The sequence below is a fragment of the Mesoplodon densirostris genome, chromosome 16, assembly GCF_025265405.1.
Source record: "Mesoplodon densirostris isolate mMesDen1 chromosome 16, mMesDen1 primary haplotype, whole genome shotgun sequence".
Classification (NCBI taxonomy): Eukaryota; Metazoa; Chordata; class Mammalia; order Artiodactyla; family Ziphiidae; genus Mesoplodon; species Mesoplodon densirostris.
In genome coordinates, this window is record NC_082676.1 from 23,550,384 (window position 1) to 23,567,857 (window position 17,474).

The following is a 17,474-nucleotide window of genomic DNA, read 5'->3' on the forward strand; positions in this document are numbered from 1 at the left end:
CCCTGGCTGGGGAACTAAGATCCCGCATGCCTTGCGTCACAGCCTCCCCACCAAAAAAGTGTTTAGAACAGCATGTACAAGGTGACTTCAACTCGGATAAAATACATACATATACACGAGAAAAGACTGGAAGAAAATGGACCAGAGAGTTAGCAGTGGTTCTTGCTTGCGAGATTTGGGGTAGTAAAGAAAGGTGGTTTGGGGTGAGTTGTCTGGTAGAATGAAAGCAAAGTGCTGGTACATGCACCTCAGATAGCCCAAGGGACACATTTAGGTTTCACACGGATTATGGTTTTTAAATTTTAATATTCTTGCATTTACTTTTATGAAGACCTCCTTCCTTTGCCAGGTGACGCTAGTTTTTCATTTGTGGAAGTAATATAGTTTCCTTTTTAAATAATTTTTTTTTTTTTTTTTTTTTTTTTTTTACAGAGAGTCAATTGAAAGAAAAATGATGTCAACGTCGGGACGGGTAGCATGTATGGGGATATGGCAACATTTGCTGTATACATTATCCACTCGGCTCCCATGAAGGAGGATGTAGGAAAAGACCCCAATGGCGGTGCTCTTCTTTCAAGTGTGTCTCCACACACCAAGCCCCTCTGTGTCCTGGGTCCGCATGTCTACTCTTCCTGCTGCCTAGAATGCTCTCACCCAAGTTCTTCACCTTACTCGATCTTTCTCTTCATTCAGCTGAAAAATCATGTCCTCAGGGAGGCCATAACGGGCCACCTTATTTAAAGTGGTCTCCTTCAGTGACGATCCCCTTCCCTGATGCATTTCCTTCCTGGTGCTGATCACTCTGGAATCATCTTTGAGTGCTCACCTGTTTTGTTATCAGTTTCCTCCACTAGCCTGTGAGCTCCTGGAGGTCAGGGGCTTTGTCTTATTTGTTCTTGTACGTGTAAAGCCAAAGCCAAGACCTGGACCACATTGGGATCTGCAAATATTTGAATGAAAGTGTTGTAGGTTGAATGAAAGTGTCCCAGTTGGGATCTCTCCACCCAGTTTTAGCCCTTCCCACAATGCCAACTTGTACTGGTAGCCTAGGTCAGAGACAGATAAGAGAGATGCCAAGTCAGTTTGTGGTTCAGCATCAAACACATTTATTTCACTTTTATTGAGTATACAAGAACAGGGAGCACACGCATACAGCACGGAGCACTGAGGTGGGGGAGCGCGGGGACAAGAGAGGAGAGAAGGGTGCGAGTAAGAAGGACCAGGACAGCATCGCAGTTGGTTGGGAAGGTGCTTTTGGAAAAAAAAAAAAAAAGTATATATTTAGAGTGATGTTGTTCATGCAATTTCAGGCCAGTCTTGGAATGTGCTTGCAGGATTCAAAAACTGAAACAGGCCTTGGCACTTCCTATACCCTCAGATGGAAAAGATCCCAAGAAAGCAAAAGAAGGGAAAACAAAGATCTGTAGGCTGGCAGAGTGGCAAAAGGGCATGGAGAGCCTCTGCTTTATCCTCTGCGTTTTGCACATGAGGAAACTGAGGCCCCGAAACGGGAATGGGACTAGCTCAGTGGCACGTGGTGAGTTAGGGGTTGAGCCAGGATGGCCACCCAGAACTCCTGACTGCCCTCCAGGACTTTTTCCACCATGCTACATGGTCTCCTGGGTGCAGAGGTGGCACAGAAAGGATGAGAAATGTAAAAAGGAAAAGTAGGTTGAAGACAGACAAGACAAACGTCTATATTCCCTATGAAGAGGAGGATGGGGAGGAAACAGTGCCCTAGATTTCAGCTTTGCAGCTCCCCTCCTCCCTGCTGGCACTGCCTGCCTCTCAGAGGAAGGTCAGAACATCTGTGGGATGGAGAGCTCCACAAACCCTGGCTGGCCCACAAGCTAAGCCGGGTCACATCTTCCCTGCCCTAAAGCCACACACTTAGGGTCTGTAGGCAGGTACAGAACCCAGAACAAATATTCTCTCTCTGAGGTATGTCCAGTGCGCTCGGGACACCTGGTTCCTGCAAAGACAGGGATGCCTGAGCCCGATTCCAGGTGGCCTGGAGAGGGCGGAGCCACTCCAGCTCTTGGCCCAGAAACACTGGGGGCTCTCAGGCTGAGGAGGACAGGAACGAGGTTCTGTGGCTTCTCTCCCAGGACTGTAAAAAAGAACCTGGTGCATTCAAAGTGTGCCTTTGCTCTCAGGGGGAGTTGGAGTGGGCCAACAGCCTGCCCCAGAGGGGATGTGGCTGACTGTGCCACCTGAGCCCCAGGTGCAGGGCTCTCTCTGCCCTCTCTCCATCCCATTTTTGCCCATAGAGGCAAACACTGTTCTGGTTTCTTGTCCTGCCTCAGGTCAGCACCAGTTAAGCAGCTAAGCATATGTGTCACCGGGGTAACTAATAAGCAAGCCAAGCCCCGCTCTGGGACATCCCTAGGCAATGTCTGATAATTGGAGAGAATTCGGAAATGCTCTCAGAGGGGTTAGAGACGTAAGGCTGGCTCAGGGGTCTTCCCAGGTCCCTCTGCTCCCCGCCACGCTTTCTCCTTGAGCCTAATGATAGTGCCTGGCACGAGTAAGTACTCAATAAATACTTGTTGAGTGAATTTATCGCCTGCTTTAGAAGCAGGATGGGGGAAATGAAATGGGACTGAGAAATTAAAGGGCAGTGGGGAAAAGCTCCCTCAGAAGGGGCCTCATTAAGCTCAGGGAAGCAGCTTGTGTCAGGAAAGCCTGGGAAGGCCCACGTGTGCCAGAGGGCAATGCCAAGCTTTTGATGGGGGTCTTCTCCAAGGGCTTCTGTGGTCTCAAGGCCATTCTGGGGACTCCAAGGGCACAGGCTCAGAGCGCAGACGCCGACTGAAGGCGAGGTCTCTAAGGCCAGGGTCTTATATGTAGATCCTCCTCAGCTTACTCTGGGGCAGGCGAAGCCTTTGGGAGTGCGGTTTTGACCTATCAGGGCCTGCCCTGTGTTCAGTCTCTACCATGGCTGCTTTGGCCCAGGAAGCAGAGAATGATTCAGACAGAATACAGGAGTGGTAAAGGAAAAGACTGGGCTGGGGATGTTCAGACAGCCAGGTGGAAGCCACCATCTTCTGCGGCAGCTGGGTACGTCACCTCCTTCGGGATGGGAGTTAGCTGTCACAATGCGGTCAGGAAAAGGCAAGACGTGGCAAAACAAAGAGAGATTGAGAAAGGAGGCAAGCCTCCTAGGGAGGCGGGGGCGCTGAGCCGGGAGACCTGTGCAGCAGAATCCTAACTCTGGACCACGCCTGAGCACAGACCAGCCCCCGGTTGTTACTGCCCAGGGGGAGAAGGCATCTTGAACCACACCCGTGTTGCTTCCTTCTTGCCAAAATCCCTGCCTCTCCACCTGGGGACCCCGCCCCTCCCCACCAATCAGTCAATTACAAACACCACACACTGTATTTCTACACTGAACCGTCGGCTCCTACTGTGAGCGACCCACAGCCAGAGTCCAGGTCTCCTTGGCAGGGTCGGTTCGGTGAGATCTAGGAACCTTGGGATACATCAATCACAGTCAGATAATTATAATTTTAAAATGTCAGCTTCATACTTACCAGCACTGTTTATTTTAATATTTGCTTCCTGTTATTTGTAATATACATAACTTAAAAGCACATCCATACAAATCTACGAGCTGCACCTTCATAATGAGAACCCATAACATACAAGGTCTACTTCACCTCCTGTGGCTTGGTTTCACATTCTTGCTTTGCTTTGCTTTTTCTCACTTCCAGTGAGAGTCATCTGCGGTGGCCCTCAGCAGGACCAGGACACAGAAGGTGAGGCGGGGGTGGGGTGGGGGAGAGGGAGGAGGGAACCCAGACAGAAAATGACTGACAAGATGTGTGACAGTCGACGGGGAGGGGAGGCGGGAGAAAGGAAGGTGGATTTTGCAGCCCAGTGTCAAGACCCAAAAAATAAGAATCTAGTGTTCCTCCTCCTCCTTTCCGAGCAGGGACTTTTCTCTCTTTCTTGGAAAACGTTTGACAGGGCGTGTCTTGCTGCTGCAGCTTCTCTTGCTTGGCTGCGAAAGTGTTTTCCTTTTTATTTGAGTGGGCAACAGACGCAGGAGAAGAAGAAATGGAATGCTCGTCCACTGAACGGAACATGTAGAACCCGGGTCTCATTGCACTTCTACAATCAGCGCGGTCTGGCTTGCCTTGGTTGTTCCGCGGGGCTTCAAGGGGGGTTGGGACAGGCGCGGCGGGGCGGAGCAAGGGATTATTGTTGTTATAATTTTTTTTTCCTGAACAATCCCACCAATTCTTCAATTTGTCTGCAAAGGAAATGTAGGCGTTCAGATGTTGGCCGTTGCTGTCGGCCGAATGCTCGGCCAGCCCCGGCAGCAGTGCAAGGACGTGATGTTTCCTGTATATATATCTATATCTATATATATCTATATATATATGCTTTTCCTTTCCCAGTCTCTCATCAGGGACAGTACGTCGCAGCTGGGACGTCGGTGTTGAGTTGGAGAATCCAGAATGAAGGCCCCTTCTTTACGGTTCTCTGGCTTGGGTTGGACCAGAAACGCCAGCATCTCTTCACAGAGGTCAGGATTCCTGAAGCCAGAGGCGTTGCGGGGAGGAGATGCAAAGGAAGGAGGAGGACAAGAAGAGTTAGTAACTTTTGTCACTCATCTTTAAATACATGGCAAGAGGTTGCTTTCCCTGACTTTACCGTGTGCCATTTATTATGACTCGGGAAGACAGAGTGACTTGTCCAAGGCCACACAGCTTGTAAGAAAGTGGCTGCTGAGAACTGAAGCCACCTCTGTCTGACTCTCTGACTCCAAAGGCCATGCATGTTTGCTGGGTTGTTTCCAGGCAGGTGGTATCTTTTACTTTGGCTGGAAAATTTGTCCAAGTTTCCTTGAACACTGAAAGCTAAGATTATACTTGTTTCATTTTGTCTTTCTATCTGCTCTCAGTTCTAAGAAATGTTTAGTCGTGATTGCAGATCTTCTTTTTTTGTCTTTCCCTTCTGTTTGCCACTGCCTGCTGTGTCCTGGGGGTTAAACCCCAGAGAGGAGTGTTTAAGTAAAGAAACTGGAGTCTGGATTCCAACTCAGGTTTGACTCCAAAACTCAGTGGTTAAGGGGCATGGGCTCTGAAATCAGACAATCCTAGTTTCAAATCCCATTCCACGGTCTACTAGCTCTGTCATCTTGGGCAGGTTTCCTAACCTCTTTAGACCTTAGTTGCTCCCTCGGTAAGATGGGTCCCACCTCACGAAGTTGTAGGGAGGATTCAAGACAAGGCTCAGCATATAGTAAGTGCTGAGTAAATACTGGCTGTTCTTATTACTACTGTTGTTAACTTAACCACACACTATTTGATCTCATTGAGGGCAAGGGCTGTGTTTTACTTATTGTTGTCTTTCCAGGGCCCAACACCATGACTGACACACAGCAACTACCCCAAACCATTTAACAAGTGGCATATTGTCCCTGCCCTTTGCCACTTACATATGGTCAGGTGCTAACAGAGTTGTAGAAATTTGATCCTTCTCAGCTCATTTGACAGATGGGAAAACTGAGGCCCAGAGTGTTCAATGACTTAGCAAGTTGGTGGCAGAAACAAGACTAGAACCCTTGGCTCCTGCTTTGGAATAGGTCATCCCCACCCCCATTTAATTAAAAATTTGAAAGTAAGAAAGCTCTGGGAAGCTGGCTGGATGCTGCCCTCTTGCTGGCAATGTTTGGGAGACAGGTCTTGCCTGAAGGAGACGGGCCAGTGAACAAAGATGGAGCAGAAGCCACACATCTGGCCTGTGAGTTGCAGGGAGAGAAGAGAAGACTGTAAGAGGGGCGTGATTTCACACTCACAGCAAGAACTTCAAGGAGGAAGAACTTCATAAAGAAATCTACTGGAGCAGGGACAGGTATTCCTGGAGGATTCAGGGAGGGGAGAGAAGATGAAGACTGGCAAGATGGATGCCCACGTGGAAACAGGGCCTCGTGCATCAGGCTGGTGATAGAAGTTTAGGGTCTGACTTGCTCAGGGCTCTCATCAACCCCTCAACATGACAAAACTATTGGGACAAGGAAGCAGTTTCACATCGCCGAGCACCTTCTGTATGTGAGATACCACCTGGTACATCATTGCTATGGACTGAATGTTTATGTCCCCCTGAAATTCACATGTTGAAGCCCTAACCCTCAAGGTGATGGTGTATGGAAGCGGGGCCTTTATAAGGCACTCATAAATAGGATGAGTGCCCTTATAAAAAGAGACATGAGAGAGATAACTTCTCTCTCTGCTCTCCACCACGTGAGGACACACAGAAGATGGCTGTCTGCAAACCAGAAGAGGGTCTTACCAGGAACCAGACTGGCCGGCACCTTGACCTTGGACTTCCCAGCCCCCATAATTGTGACATATTAAGTGTGTGTTGTTTAAGCCACCAGTCTACGGTGTTCTGTTATAGCAGCCTGAGAGGACTCTGACACACATAGATGTTGTTTAGTTATTACAGCAGCTCCAGTTTATAGATTAACTCCATTTTGTAGATTAGAAAACTGAGGCCCAGGCAGGTTCCTCTGGGCACACATTCTGAGTCCAAAGCTGGGTGTGTTCTTGCTACTCCATTCTGCGACTTTCTGAGGATTTTTTCCTACAGTGCCGGCTTCACCTTAAGTTTCCTCATCGATTAATAAAGTGCCTGCCCAAAACTCAGTGTAAACATGATTCCGGGTTTGTGGGATATCTTCTAAAGCCCACAGACACTTCAGAAGGACCGGGGACATCTAAACAATACTGTATGATCATGTATTCTTCTGTTTATTACAGCAGAGTCCAAACGGGCAGCATTTTCTTAGCTTACTTTGTGTTAATAGTAATCAGTCATAATTAACTCTTATTGAGCACTTACTATGTGCCAGGCACGGTGCTTACTACTGTAGATGTATGATCTCAGTAACCCTATGAGATAGATACTGTGAACAGTCAGCGTGGTCAGGAGATTAAGGCCATAAGGCAGCTTTGGAGTCTAACAGATGGGGTTTGACTCTCTAACCAATTCTTTGTGTTCCCAGCTCCAAATCTGTGAGCAAATCGCCTAACATCTCAGAGCTTTAGTTCCCTTCTTTGTAAAATGAATGAGCAGGTGACAGTACTGTGCCTAGTGCACAGCCAGGTGCCTGGAAGAGTGTAAGGACTCCATAAGTTACCGCAATTGTTACTATGTCATCGTCATTGTCATTTGGCTGATGAGGAAACACAGGCCGAGAAGGTTAAATAGCTTGCTCAAAGCTGCACAGCTAATAACGGTCAGGACTGAGATTCGAGTCAGGACTATCATCCCGGGTTTCAAGATGTATCCATCCATCAAACCAACATTTTTCAAGTACTTTAAAAAAGAGTTTTCTAATTCAGAGAAGACCTTTCCCCCAGAATCAGTGAGTCTGACTATATTAAAAGTCAGAGGTGGTTCCTACTTGGCAATAACTAATGGGAAAGCAGGTGAGCAGAAAAGGCAAGGGAGAAACTTCTGTTTCTCCAGGACAACATAACAAGGTGACCTTTACAGAAGGATCCAAAAGAGAGAGGGAGGGAGTGTGGTGATGCGTGGGACAATGGCAGCAAAGAAAGGACTAAAAGAGGGGCGAGGAGGAAGGACCACAATGGGAGCAGTGAGGTGAGCAGATGTGAAAGACTGCATGGGGTGGGCAGGACGTGGAGGCTGGGACGAGAGCTCCAAATGGCCAGGGAACACGGGCAGGCAGGAGCCTGGGGGGCTAGCTGGGATGCCCCAGGAAAGATAAGGAGGAGTGAGACGGGGAATGGAGAAGATACAAGAAGCTAGGAAAGCAAACAAACAGCCAGAGGACTGTACATAACAGGAAGGGGGCTTGTCCATCTCTTCCTTTTGCAAATGAGGAAATTGAGACCCCAATGGCCACACAGCCAAGTCAGCAGGATGGCTGGGACTGGAGTCAGGTCCTGATTCCCAGCACAGAGTTCTTTGCATCAGTGGTTCCTACACCTGGCTGCACACGGACTTCCTAAGGACCAACGTATAAATAAAGATTCCCAGGTCCTGGCCCAGCACTTCTAAGTCAGACTTTATGGCAATAGTTTTCTAGTATTTGTGTTCCCCAGCTGATACTGCCAGCCCAGCACCAGCTTGGCAAGTGACCTACACTCTACCACTCTGAGATCTGGGGGACAAAAAGCAACAATAACTGGGCAACTGACAGAAAAGGAGTGACAATTTACTTGAAAGTCTGAGGAAGGCTGGGAGACAGGCTCTGCCCGTAATCAGTTTATACATCTTCTAGACCAGCGCTGTCCAACAGAAACGAAGCCACAGACAGAATTTAAAATTTTTTAGATGATAGATTTTCTAGACAGTATTTTCTAAATTTTATAGTATTTCTGGTTTTCTAAAATTTTCCAGCTATATAGAAAATTTTAATTTCTAAATTAAAATTCAAATGTTTTAATTTACATAAAAAGAGTAAAAAGAAACAGGTGAGATTAATTTTAATAATGTCTTTTACTTAACCCAATATATCCAAACATTATCATTTAACATGTAATCAATATAAAAATTATTGAGCTATTTTATACTCCTTTTTCCATATGTAATCTTCAAACTCCAGCACCTATTTTACCCTCAAGGTACATCTCATTTCAGATTCGCCAATTTCAAGTGCTCAACAGCCGTGTGCAGCTAGTGGTTCCTACACTGCACAGCACAGAAAATCATTTCCATCACTGCAGGAAGTTCAGTGTTTTTCCTTCCGACACGAAGGGGGTGGTAATCAAAGGGTGAGAAAGAAACATTCTGTATCTTTCTAGAAAACACTGGGTTTCTTCATCCGGGAAGAGGACAAAAGGGAGACCTGCTGTTGGTGGGGGACTTTGAAATGCATTTATTTTTCATTGAGGTACATGGTGTGAAGTAAGTAAAGTATACAAATCTAAGTGTGGAGCTTGGCCCACTTTTACATATATACACAACCATGCAACCCCCTAGTTCAAGACGCTGACATTTCCAGCACCCTAGAAGTTCCCTTTGTGGCTCTTCCCTGTCAATGCCACACCCCAGAAGGAACCGATATTCAGACTTTGATCATCGCTGATTAGTTTGGCCTGTTTTTGAACTTCCTACGAATGGATTCACATTGTATGTACTTTTTGTGTTTGACTTATTTCACTCAATTCAATGTCTGTGAGATTTTGTTATTATTGGTCTGACCAAATTCAGTAAATTTCTAGAGGGGCCAGAACCCTTCCCCCAGCTGCCCCCAATTTCAGCTGCTAAAAGACCTCTGTGCTCCAGCACCATCTCATTCCTCTTATTCACGAAGGCACTGATAGCCCTTCAGTAGAAAGAGTAAGGATTGGGGTCCCTAAGATTCTCACCCCAGGTGGCCTGAGAAGGGTTTCCAATCTAGCAAGACAGATGGGATCGAGGGCTCTGGCCATCATATTCCTCCTTGGCATCAACTACACTTCAATTTAAAAAATTAAAAAATAAATAAAATTGGCACAACATTGTAAATCAACTATACTTCAATTAAAAAAAAAAATTCCTCCCTGGCAATATCCAGTGACCGGTGATGGAGACAGAGAGTCAGGGACAGGAATGTGGCCCTGGGCCTGGCAGGACTTTTTCCGACTTCCAGCTTACAGGCAATGGCCAGTGAGGGTACGCTTGTCTCTGTCTGTCCCACCTCAGTACCCACTGTCAATCCTCTCTCCCCTGTTCTGACCACTTCTGGATTTACTTTTCTGGGTCTGGAGCCTGAAAGCCCAAAGAAACCAAGGAACCAGCCTTCTTTCCCCTCTGCACTCTGATTTGTCGTATCTGAGGGAGCTACCTCTCCACTTGGAGCCCCAAACCAGGAAGGTTGGGGAGGTCAGAGCTGTGCTGGGGACCAAGCCTCTTGGTGGGTCCTCAGGTGGAAATGCCCCTCGGAGGACCTTGTTCCCTCCTCCGTCTCATGGCTGCTGAGCCCCATGAGCCTCACCTGTGGCTTCTTGTCCCTCTCCTCTGGGGATGGGTCTGTTTCTCTGTATACGACAGCTTTGGTTACCAGCATGTCAGGATGCTGCAGTTTGGCCTCCTTGATGGCTAAAGCCAGGGCCTGGAGGAAAAGAATGGCAAAGTGAGGAGTCAGAGCATATGGAATATGGGAGAGGCCATGGAGACCAACAGGCCCCTCCAGCGCACAGCTGAGGACCAGGAGTTAAGGGGAGAGGCCAGAGCTCAGGTCTTCTGGCTCCTTCTGACTCCCATTCAGTGCCCCTTCCTTGAGGGCTTCTCCTCTGGACAGGGTCAGTAGGAAGTGGACATCTCTGCTCACAGATGCAGCCGTCCATGGGAGGGCCTGGGGCCTGGGCAGTGCCTCTGGGAACCATGCTCCCCATCCCCATACCTGGTCTTGGTCGACATCTTCGTCCCCGGTGATGATGATCCGCTTCTCGATCCTCGTCTCCGAAAATCCTCCTTTCACAGTCTGCAGAGGGAGAGGGAGGTGAGGTCAGCCTTGGGTCCTGCTGGGGCAGCAGCCTCGACAGGGGACCGGTCCAAAGCATCCCTCAAGGGCAAGGCTGGAACCAGCAGTCGCCTTCTCTCCTAGCTCCCTCGGTTTTTTCCTTTTTCTGGTTTTGGGACTTCAGACTGCACATCTTGCCTGGCTGCCGCCACTCCCCCAACTACCAAGCTGCCCCCTCTAGCTCCTCCAAGCCCGGTTCAAATGCTGTCACCCTGACCCTGGTGAGCGATCCTTCCTCCTTCCTGCCTTGGTACTCCCTGAGCGGCAAGTTCATATCTCTAACGGTTCTGGGCCTCTCTGCCTTGTACTGACATTGTGTGTGTGACCTGGCCTCGCTCACTGGGCTGGGGCTCATGAGGGCAGGGGCTGTGTTTTGTTCATCTCTGGATCCCCTCCTCCCCCACTCCCCTGTCCAACCTGACCAGGGCAGGTGCTAAATGCGGATTTGTTGAATGAACACATGAATGAAATGTGAATGGTGACAAGGTTCTACTTTAAATGACTTCAAACAATACTAGAAAACTGCATTGATGATGCTTATACATATGCTTAAAACCGCCACTGTCTTCTGAAGGGGTGGGGTTCGGGTGCAAGTTTAGAAGTAGAAGATGGGGCAGGACCTACTTGCTTGGCATATTAAAGGCGGGTGGTGGCTAAGGGAAACCCCAGCTGGGGTCAGGAGTGGACAGAAAGAAGAGGGGGGCCCCCAGTTGGCAGGGCTAGGAGGGACTTTGGGAAGAAGAGTTATCTGAGCTGTATGCAGTGGGGTGTGCGATGGAACAGCTTCCCATAAAGCTTTCAGTGAAGTCATCACTGCTCACTGATGCTTTTGGTAGGAGTGGGTGCTTTCTGGGGACCGTGCTGCATGGGAGTGGGCAGGGCTGGGACAGTCTGTGCTCATCAAGGGCCAGCGCTGCCTACCAGGCTCCTCCTTTGACGCTTGAGCAAAACCTCCGACTCTTCCTGGCTCTCTGGCCTCTCTCCTCCAGGCCTCCATCCCTGCCCTGGGCCCTGGCCCCTCAGGCATGGACATGCTGGCCAGCCTGTCCTCAGCCCTCTGTCCTCATGGGCTAAGTCATGGCTGTCTCACCAGGAATGTCTCCCTTCTTTGGCCCCGCCTCCTCCTCCCCGCACCCTGCGCCAGGCCCTCCATCCCTAGTCTCTCAAAAACTCTCTCTCTTCTTTCTCCCATCTGCCTGTATGTCCTGGTGGACCTAATCTCTTCTCCTTAAACCCTTTGCACTGGGCCACTCCCCATCTTGAAAACCTTGATGGCTTTCCAGTGGCTCTCAGACTCAGACCCTCTGTTATCACATTTGTCCTGGGATTTGTCTTTTGTCTCTTTTCTGCTTCCCCTACCTCCAGTCCAACCTAATTTCCCAGTTACATCCCCTACGTGCTGCTTCTTCCTGAACAGAGACCGCTTCTCCTGTTTCCCCATGTGCACTGCTTGCAGCCCCTCCAGCAGCCCTCAGCCCAGAGGCCAGCGTGAGGTTGATGCTCACTAACATTTGCTCAGTGAATGAATAAGCAAACACACGGTTTCTGTTCCCATCTTCCCTGTGGCTTAGAACGTCTGCATCCTCCCTCACGCGTCCGCCCTGGCTTTCCAAGACCCTATACAAACCCCATTTTTTCCAGAAGACCCTTCCTCATTCTTTGAGCCTTCCTTCAATCGCCCCCCTCTAAATCCCTCCAGCACTTAGGATCTATAAGGCGCAAACGCCACGGTTCACAATTTCTTCCAAGGAGATGGTCTCATCCCCCCAGCCTGGCTGTCAACACTGAAGGGCAGGTCGGCACCTAGGACAACCCTTAGCACAGAACAAAGCTCCCAGAAACTGGGAACACCGCAGGTCCTCTCTGTCCACGTTACAAGGCAGAGCCACGGCGATGACCTTCCCGAGCCCCACAGCCAGGCTGGGGGCATACGACATCCTGCTGCTACTCACTTTGGTAACATGGGTGGTGGTGGAAGTGGAGAGGGTTTCCGCGGTGGCGCCGTAGGTGCTGGTGAGGACATCTTTCCCGATGATCTGCAGAATATAACCACCCCCCACCCAGGGCTCAGGTGAGGACACTGGACTCTGCTGGACGGGGGCGGGGGTGGGGTAAACCAAGGGAGGAGTCGGGGCGGGGGGTGTCCCATGAAGGTGAAGTTTGGAAGCCAAGATGCTTTGAGCCACTGAGTCTAAGAACTCAGGAATACTGGAATCTTCAGAATGCTAGACCCATGAAATCCTCAAACCCTGGAATCTAAGATTCCTAGGACCTGAGATTCCTGAGGTCCAGAATCCTAACAAGACCCTAGAATTTAAGAATCCTGGCATCTTAGAAGAATGAACAGAGGGATCCAGGGTGGAAACAGAGGCCTCCCACTCCCCCACCCTGTCAGGGCTGGGGAAGTGCTCTCTCTGGGACTAAATGATGAAAACAACAGGTGTGGAGAACACAGGAGCTGCAAGAGACCTCACAGTGACAGACGTGGGCGACTGAGGCAGCCACCAACAGAGCTGGGTCCAGAGTCCAAGCTTCTGGAACCCTAGTCCATTGCTCCTCCTGGTCAGTTAGGAGAGCAGATGCAAAGCAGCTGTCATATCACAGGCACCACCAATGCATGAGACTCTAGTGGGGACCAGGGAGTCCTGTGGGCATCTGAATGTGATGCCACTTCCTGGTGCTGCACTTAAAGGGGCAGCCCCCCACGCTCTACGCCGTACTTGCTGCAGGCCACCTGTGGACCTGCGTCCACATTCTCTTCCTGGAGTCCCCTAGCCTGGGTTGGCCCTGCCCACTTACCGGAGAAAGAGAACGGATTTCCGTGGCCACCGTCTGTGGGCCTGGGATCGTGGCAGCTGCCCCCTTCCCGGACTTGAGACTGTTCTCCTGGGGAAACAATAGTGCTCAGAGGGCCAGGTCTCAGGTGGGCGGGCCCTCAGGATGACTGGAGCACGTGGCCATGCAGCTCTCATGGCCACAGGGTTGAATGGTGACGTCAGAAGCAGAGAGCTGAAGGCATCGTTCAGTCCAGTCTGCTCTTGTTCATCCCTCGCTCGCTCGCTCACACACGTGCTTACACACTTACCCACTCATTTAACAAACATTTACTGAGTGCCTGGCGTTAGGGGCACTGTGGTGAACAAGACGCGGTATTGCCCCCTGGAAGCACTAACAAAGGAGTCGAGACATCGAGGTTCTGGTCCTGGCCCTGCCACGTTCCAGTCACGTGACCCTGATGGAGCCACTTCCGCTCTCCGGGCCTCATGGATTTACCTACATAAAGGGACCCCTGTAGTGTGTGTTCATCAGTGGTAACAAATGTCCCATCCTGGTAGGGGTGTTGATAACGGGTTGGTGGTGGGGGCTGTATGTGTGCCGGGGCAGGGGGTCTACAAGAAATCTCTGTACCTTCCTCTCAATTTTGCTGCGAACTGAAAACTGCTCTCCAGAAATAAAGTCTTAAGAAATTTTTTAAAAAGGGGACCCCTGTCCCACTCTCACAGAGACATTATGAAGATAACAGAGGAGAAAGGGCTTTGCAAACGGAAATCTGTCAGGTAAATATAGGAGTATAGGCTGGCTACTAAGAACATACTAACTACTGTTTTCTGAGTACCTGCTATGTGCTAAGTATTGTGTTAAGGATGCATGATCTCATTTAAGCCTCTGAACAACCATAGGAAATTGTTTTAATATTCCTGCTTTATAGTTGAGAAACTGGAAGGTCAGGGCATGTTAAGTGGCTTGTTCAAGCCCCCCTGAAAGTGAGTGATAGAGCCTGGATTTAGACCCAAGTTGGTCAGGCTCCAAATTCAACGCACTCCTTCTGCCATGCCATTCTGCCCTTGGAACACTTGCCCTTGAGCCAGCTCTCCTGGTCCTACCTTGGAGTCTAACTGCTAGATACTCCTGGAATTGGCCCCAGACTTACTGGCCCACATCTGGAAGGGGCCCAACTGCTGGCCTCTACCTCCTACATCCTGCCCCATCTCAGGGCTCAGCCTTGTCTGTCCAGAGGCCCAGAAGCTGTGTCCATTCTGCAGCTCCCCAGTGGGCTGCAGGGTACTAGACCTGGACCTCTGCCTGCCAGGGGACAGGTGACGACAGCAGCCCTCTGTCTTCGCCCCACCTTTCCCCGAGGCCTGCCTCCAGCTGAGGCTGTTGGTGGCCAGGTTACCTGGCATTCCCTCCACAAGGCACTTACTTTCTCAGAGGCAGTCCCAGAATGTGGCCCAGCAGCAGGCCTTAAAAGGGCAGCCTTCTGGGATCAATGCTTCCTTTCTCCCAGGGTAGGAAACAGCCACTAGCCCCTTTGAATCCTATTGTCCCTCCAGGCCCTTCTCCCCTCAAACTTCTTCTTCTCCCATTGACCCCTCTTTCCCGGAAAAGCCTCACCTCCACCTTCACACTGATGGGGACACAGGTCATTCCAAGGCACCACAAGGTGCCAGCTGCTCCGCCTGCCTCTCCTGTATCTTCAGCCAGTCCCCTCTCCCGCCTCTAGGAGGCGCGGCCCCTCTCCGTGGCTAACGTGACACCGCCATCTCCGCCCCCGGCCCTTCCTCCGGCGGACTCCGGGCTCTCCTCCTCGCCGCCTCTCTCTGGGACGCCTCGGCCACTCAAGGCTTCCACTGCCTCATTGAGGCCACTGTCCCCTCTCGCTTTATCTGTAGCTCAGATCTTTCTTGAGCCGTAGACTTGAAAACCAATGTCTCCTAGACACTTTCCCCTGGAAACGTCCCACAGGCGCCTCAGACCCATCAGACCCATCAGACCCAAAATGGAATTCGCTGCCTCCCACCCCCAACACACAGCTGCCGCTAACGAGCGCCCCCCGCTCTGTGTTCCCTGTTCCTATTAGTGCTTCTCAGACTTGAGGGGTGTCACCTGGAGGTCTTGTGAAAACAGAGACCCCTGGGCCCCGCCCCGGAGGTTTTGAGTCAATAGGTCTGGGGCGGGGCCTGGGAATTCACTCTCGAACAGGTTCCCAGGGCCGCGCTCGCTCTCGGAGACCAGCGGGGCTGGTGCGCGGCGTCGCGGCCCGTCTTTCATCCTATCACCTGAACGTTCTACCAGTGACCCAATCCTGTACTTTCCTCCCTCCAGGCACCCTCAACCCTGACCTCCTGGTCAGCCTCCAACTCCTCGCACCCTGGCCCTGCCCCCGCCCCTAAACTAGTTCCCTGCCTGCTCTTCCGGTCTCTCCCAGTAGAATGTGGGCTCAGAGATTCTGTCTGTCTCCCGCAGAGCTGGATTCACAGCGCCTGGCACACTACTTCACACATCGTGGGTGTTCAATAAATATTTGCTGAAGGAAGGAAGGAGGGAAGGAAGGAGGGAGGAGGGGAAGGAAGGAAGGAGAAAAAAGGACCCACGCCCCCAAGGGAAGGAATTTTTTGCTTCAGTCATGTTCCACACGGGCTGCTAGAGTAATCTTTCTAAAACGCAGAAACACATACGTGATGACATCATGCCCCTACTTAAAAAGTTGAAGTGATTCTCCATGGTCTCCAGGATGAAGTTTGAACTTCATACGTGGCATTCGAGGTCCTTCAAGCCCTGGCCCAGCCTTCCTTTCCAGCCTCTTCTCCCCCTGCTCAACCCCCACCACTTGACATCTTGCTTCACTGACCATTTCCTTTCCCTAAATGCTATGCTCGTTCACATCCTTGCCTTTACATCCACTGTTCCCACAGCCTAGGAGACCTCCTCCCATGACTGCACCCTAATTTTTTTTTTTTTTTTTTTTTTTTTTGCGGTACGCGGGCCTCTCACTGTTGTGGCCTCTCCCGTTGCGGAGCACAGACTCCAGACGCGCAGGCTCAGTGGCCATGGCTCACGGGCCCAGCTGCTCCGCGGCATGTGGGGTCTTCCCGGACCGGGGCACGAACCCGTGTCCCCTGCATCGGCAGGTGGGAAGCCCGACTGCACCCTAATTTATCCTTCAAGAATAGCTCAGATGTCACCGCCTAGATAAAGCCTTCCCCAGCTCCTACAGTGTCAGTGTCACTCCACACCCTATGTCCCCTAGGAAAGGCAGGAAAAAATAACGGCCGCTCACATTTACAGACCACTTGTAATGTGCCAGGCACTCTTTGGAGGGCTTTGCAGAGATTACCTTAGTTGAGCCTCACATCAACCCTTTGGGGGATATGCTATTATTTCCCCTCACCCCATTTTCCAGAAGTGGAAACTGAGGTCTGGAAAGGCTTGGGTAACTTGCCCAAGGTCATCCAGCCAGGAAGTGGGAGAGCTGGACCTTGTTCACCACTGTGTGCCCAGGACCTAAACACAAAGGCACAGCCCATTAGATGTGCCTGTGATTATTATTTCGATGAATGAGTTCTAACAGGCAGTATCTTTTCTTCCACTCCCCATACTGGGCAGAGTAGAGATTAAGAAATGTTTTTAGAACAAATGAATGGATGGATGGATGGATGAGTAAATGAATGATATGACTGCCTGCTCACCATGGTAAGAATTTACATTTAGCCCGATAAGCATCCTGATGCCACGTGGTGAAGGGGTGAGGGGAGAGGAGGAACTGAGTGACCAGGGGAGAGTGTGCAAGCTGATAACTGGTTTGGGCTTATTTCTCTTAAAATCTTTGTTTACTCAAAACCTTCCTACTGGGTAGTCTAAATTAATGTAATTTTCTTCCTATGTGCATATCAGGGGTTTGGCAAGGGAAAGCATTTGAAAACAACCTCCCACAGCTCAAGACAGATCTGGTCCAGGCACTGATACCTGCTCGGCCCCAGCCTCAGCCCCAGCCCCAGCCCCACACAGCCGCTGTTCACGACGGTCAGGATGAGGGAGCAGAGTGGCTGAGGTGGACGGTAGGGTTTCCGGAATCAGAATGCCTGGGTTTGACCTGGCTCTCTCAGGTTATTGGTTGTGTGACCTTGGGTAAGTCACTGTACCTCTCTGAACTTCATTTTCCTCATCTGTAAAGGGTGGGAGAAAGAGCATCCACTTCACAGCTCTG

The 17,474-nt window shown here is 50.4% G+C and overlaps 1 protein-coding gene across 20 annotated transcripts in view; it reads right to left on the reverse strand.

Moving 5' to 3' along the window:
* Positions 1-1,096: 1,096 nt before the first annotated feature.
* EPB41L1 (erythrocyte membrane protein band 4.1 like 1) overlaps positions 1,097-17,474 on the reverse strand; it is a 142,424-nt gene continuing 126,046 nt past the window's right edge. For 19 of the 20 annotated variants that reach the window (XM_060078311.1, XM_060078313.1, XM_060078330.1 and 16 more), the window contains 5 exons: positions 13,286-13,372; positions 12,439-12,522; positions 10,367-10,447; positions 9,959-10,075; positions 1,097-4,541 (listed from right to left, as the gene is read on the reverse strand). In XM_060078311.1, coding sequence (XP_059934294.1) covers positions 4,533-4,541; positions 9,959-10,075; positions 10,367-10,447; positions 12,439-12,522; positions 13,286-13,372 — 378 coding nt within the window. In that variant the 3' untranslated portion in view covers positions 1,097-4,532. The remainder of the gene's footprint in view (positions 4,542-9,958; positions 10,076-10,366; positions 10,448-12,438; positions 12,523-13,285; positions 13,373-17,474) is intronic. The other variant, XM_060078316.1, reaches the window with a different exon arrangement.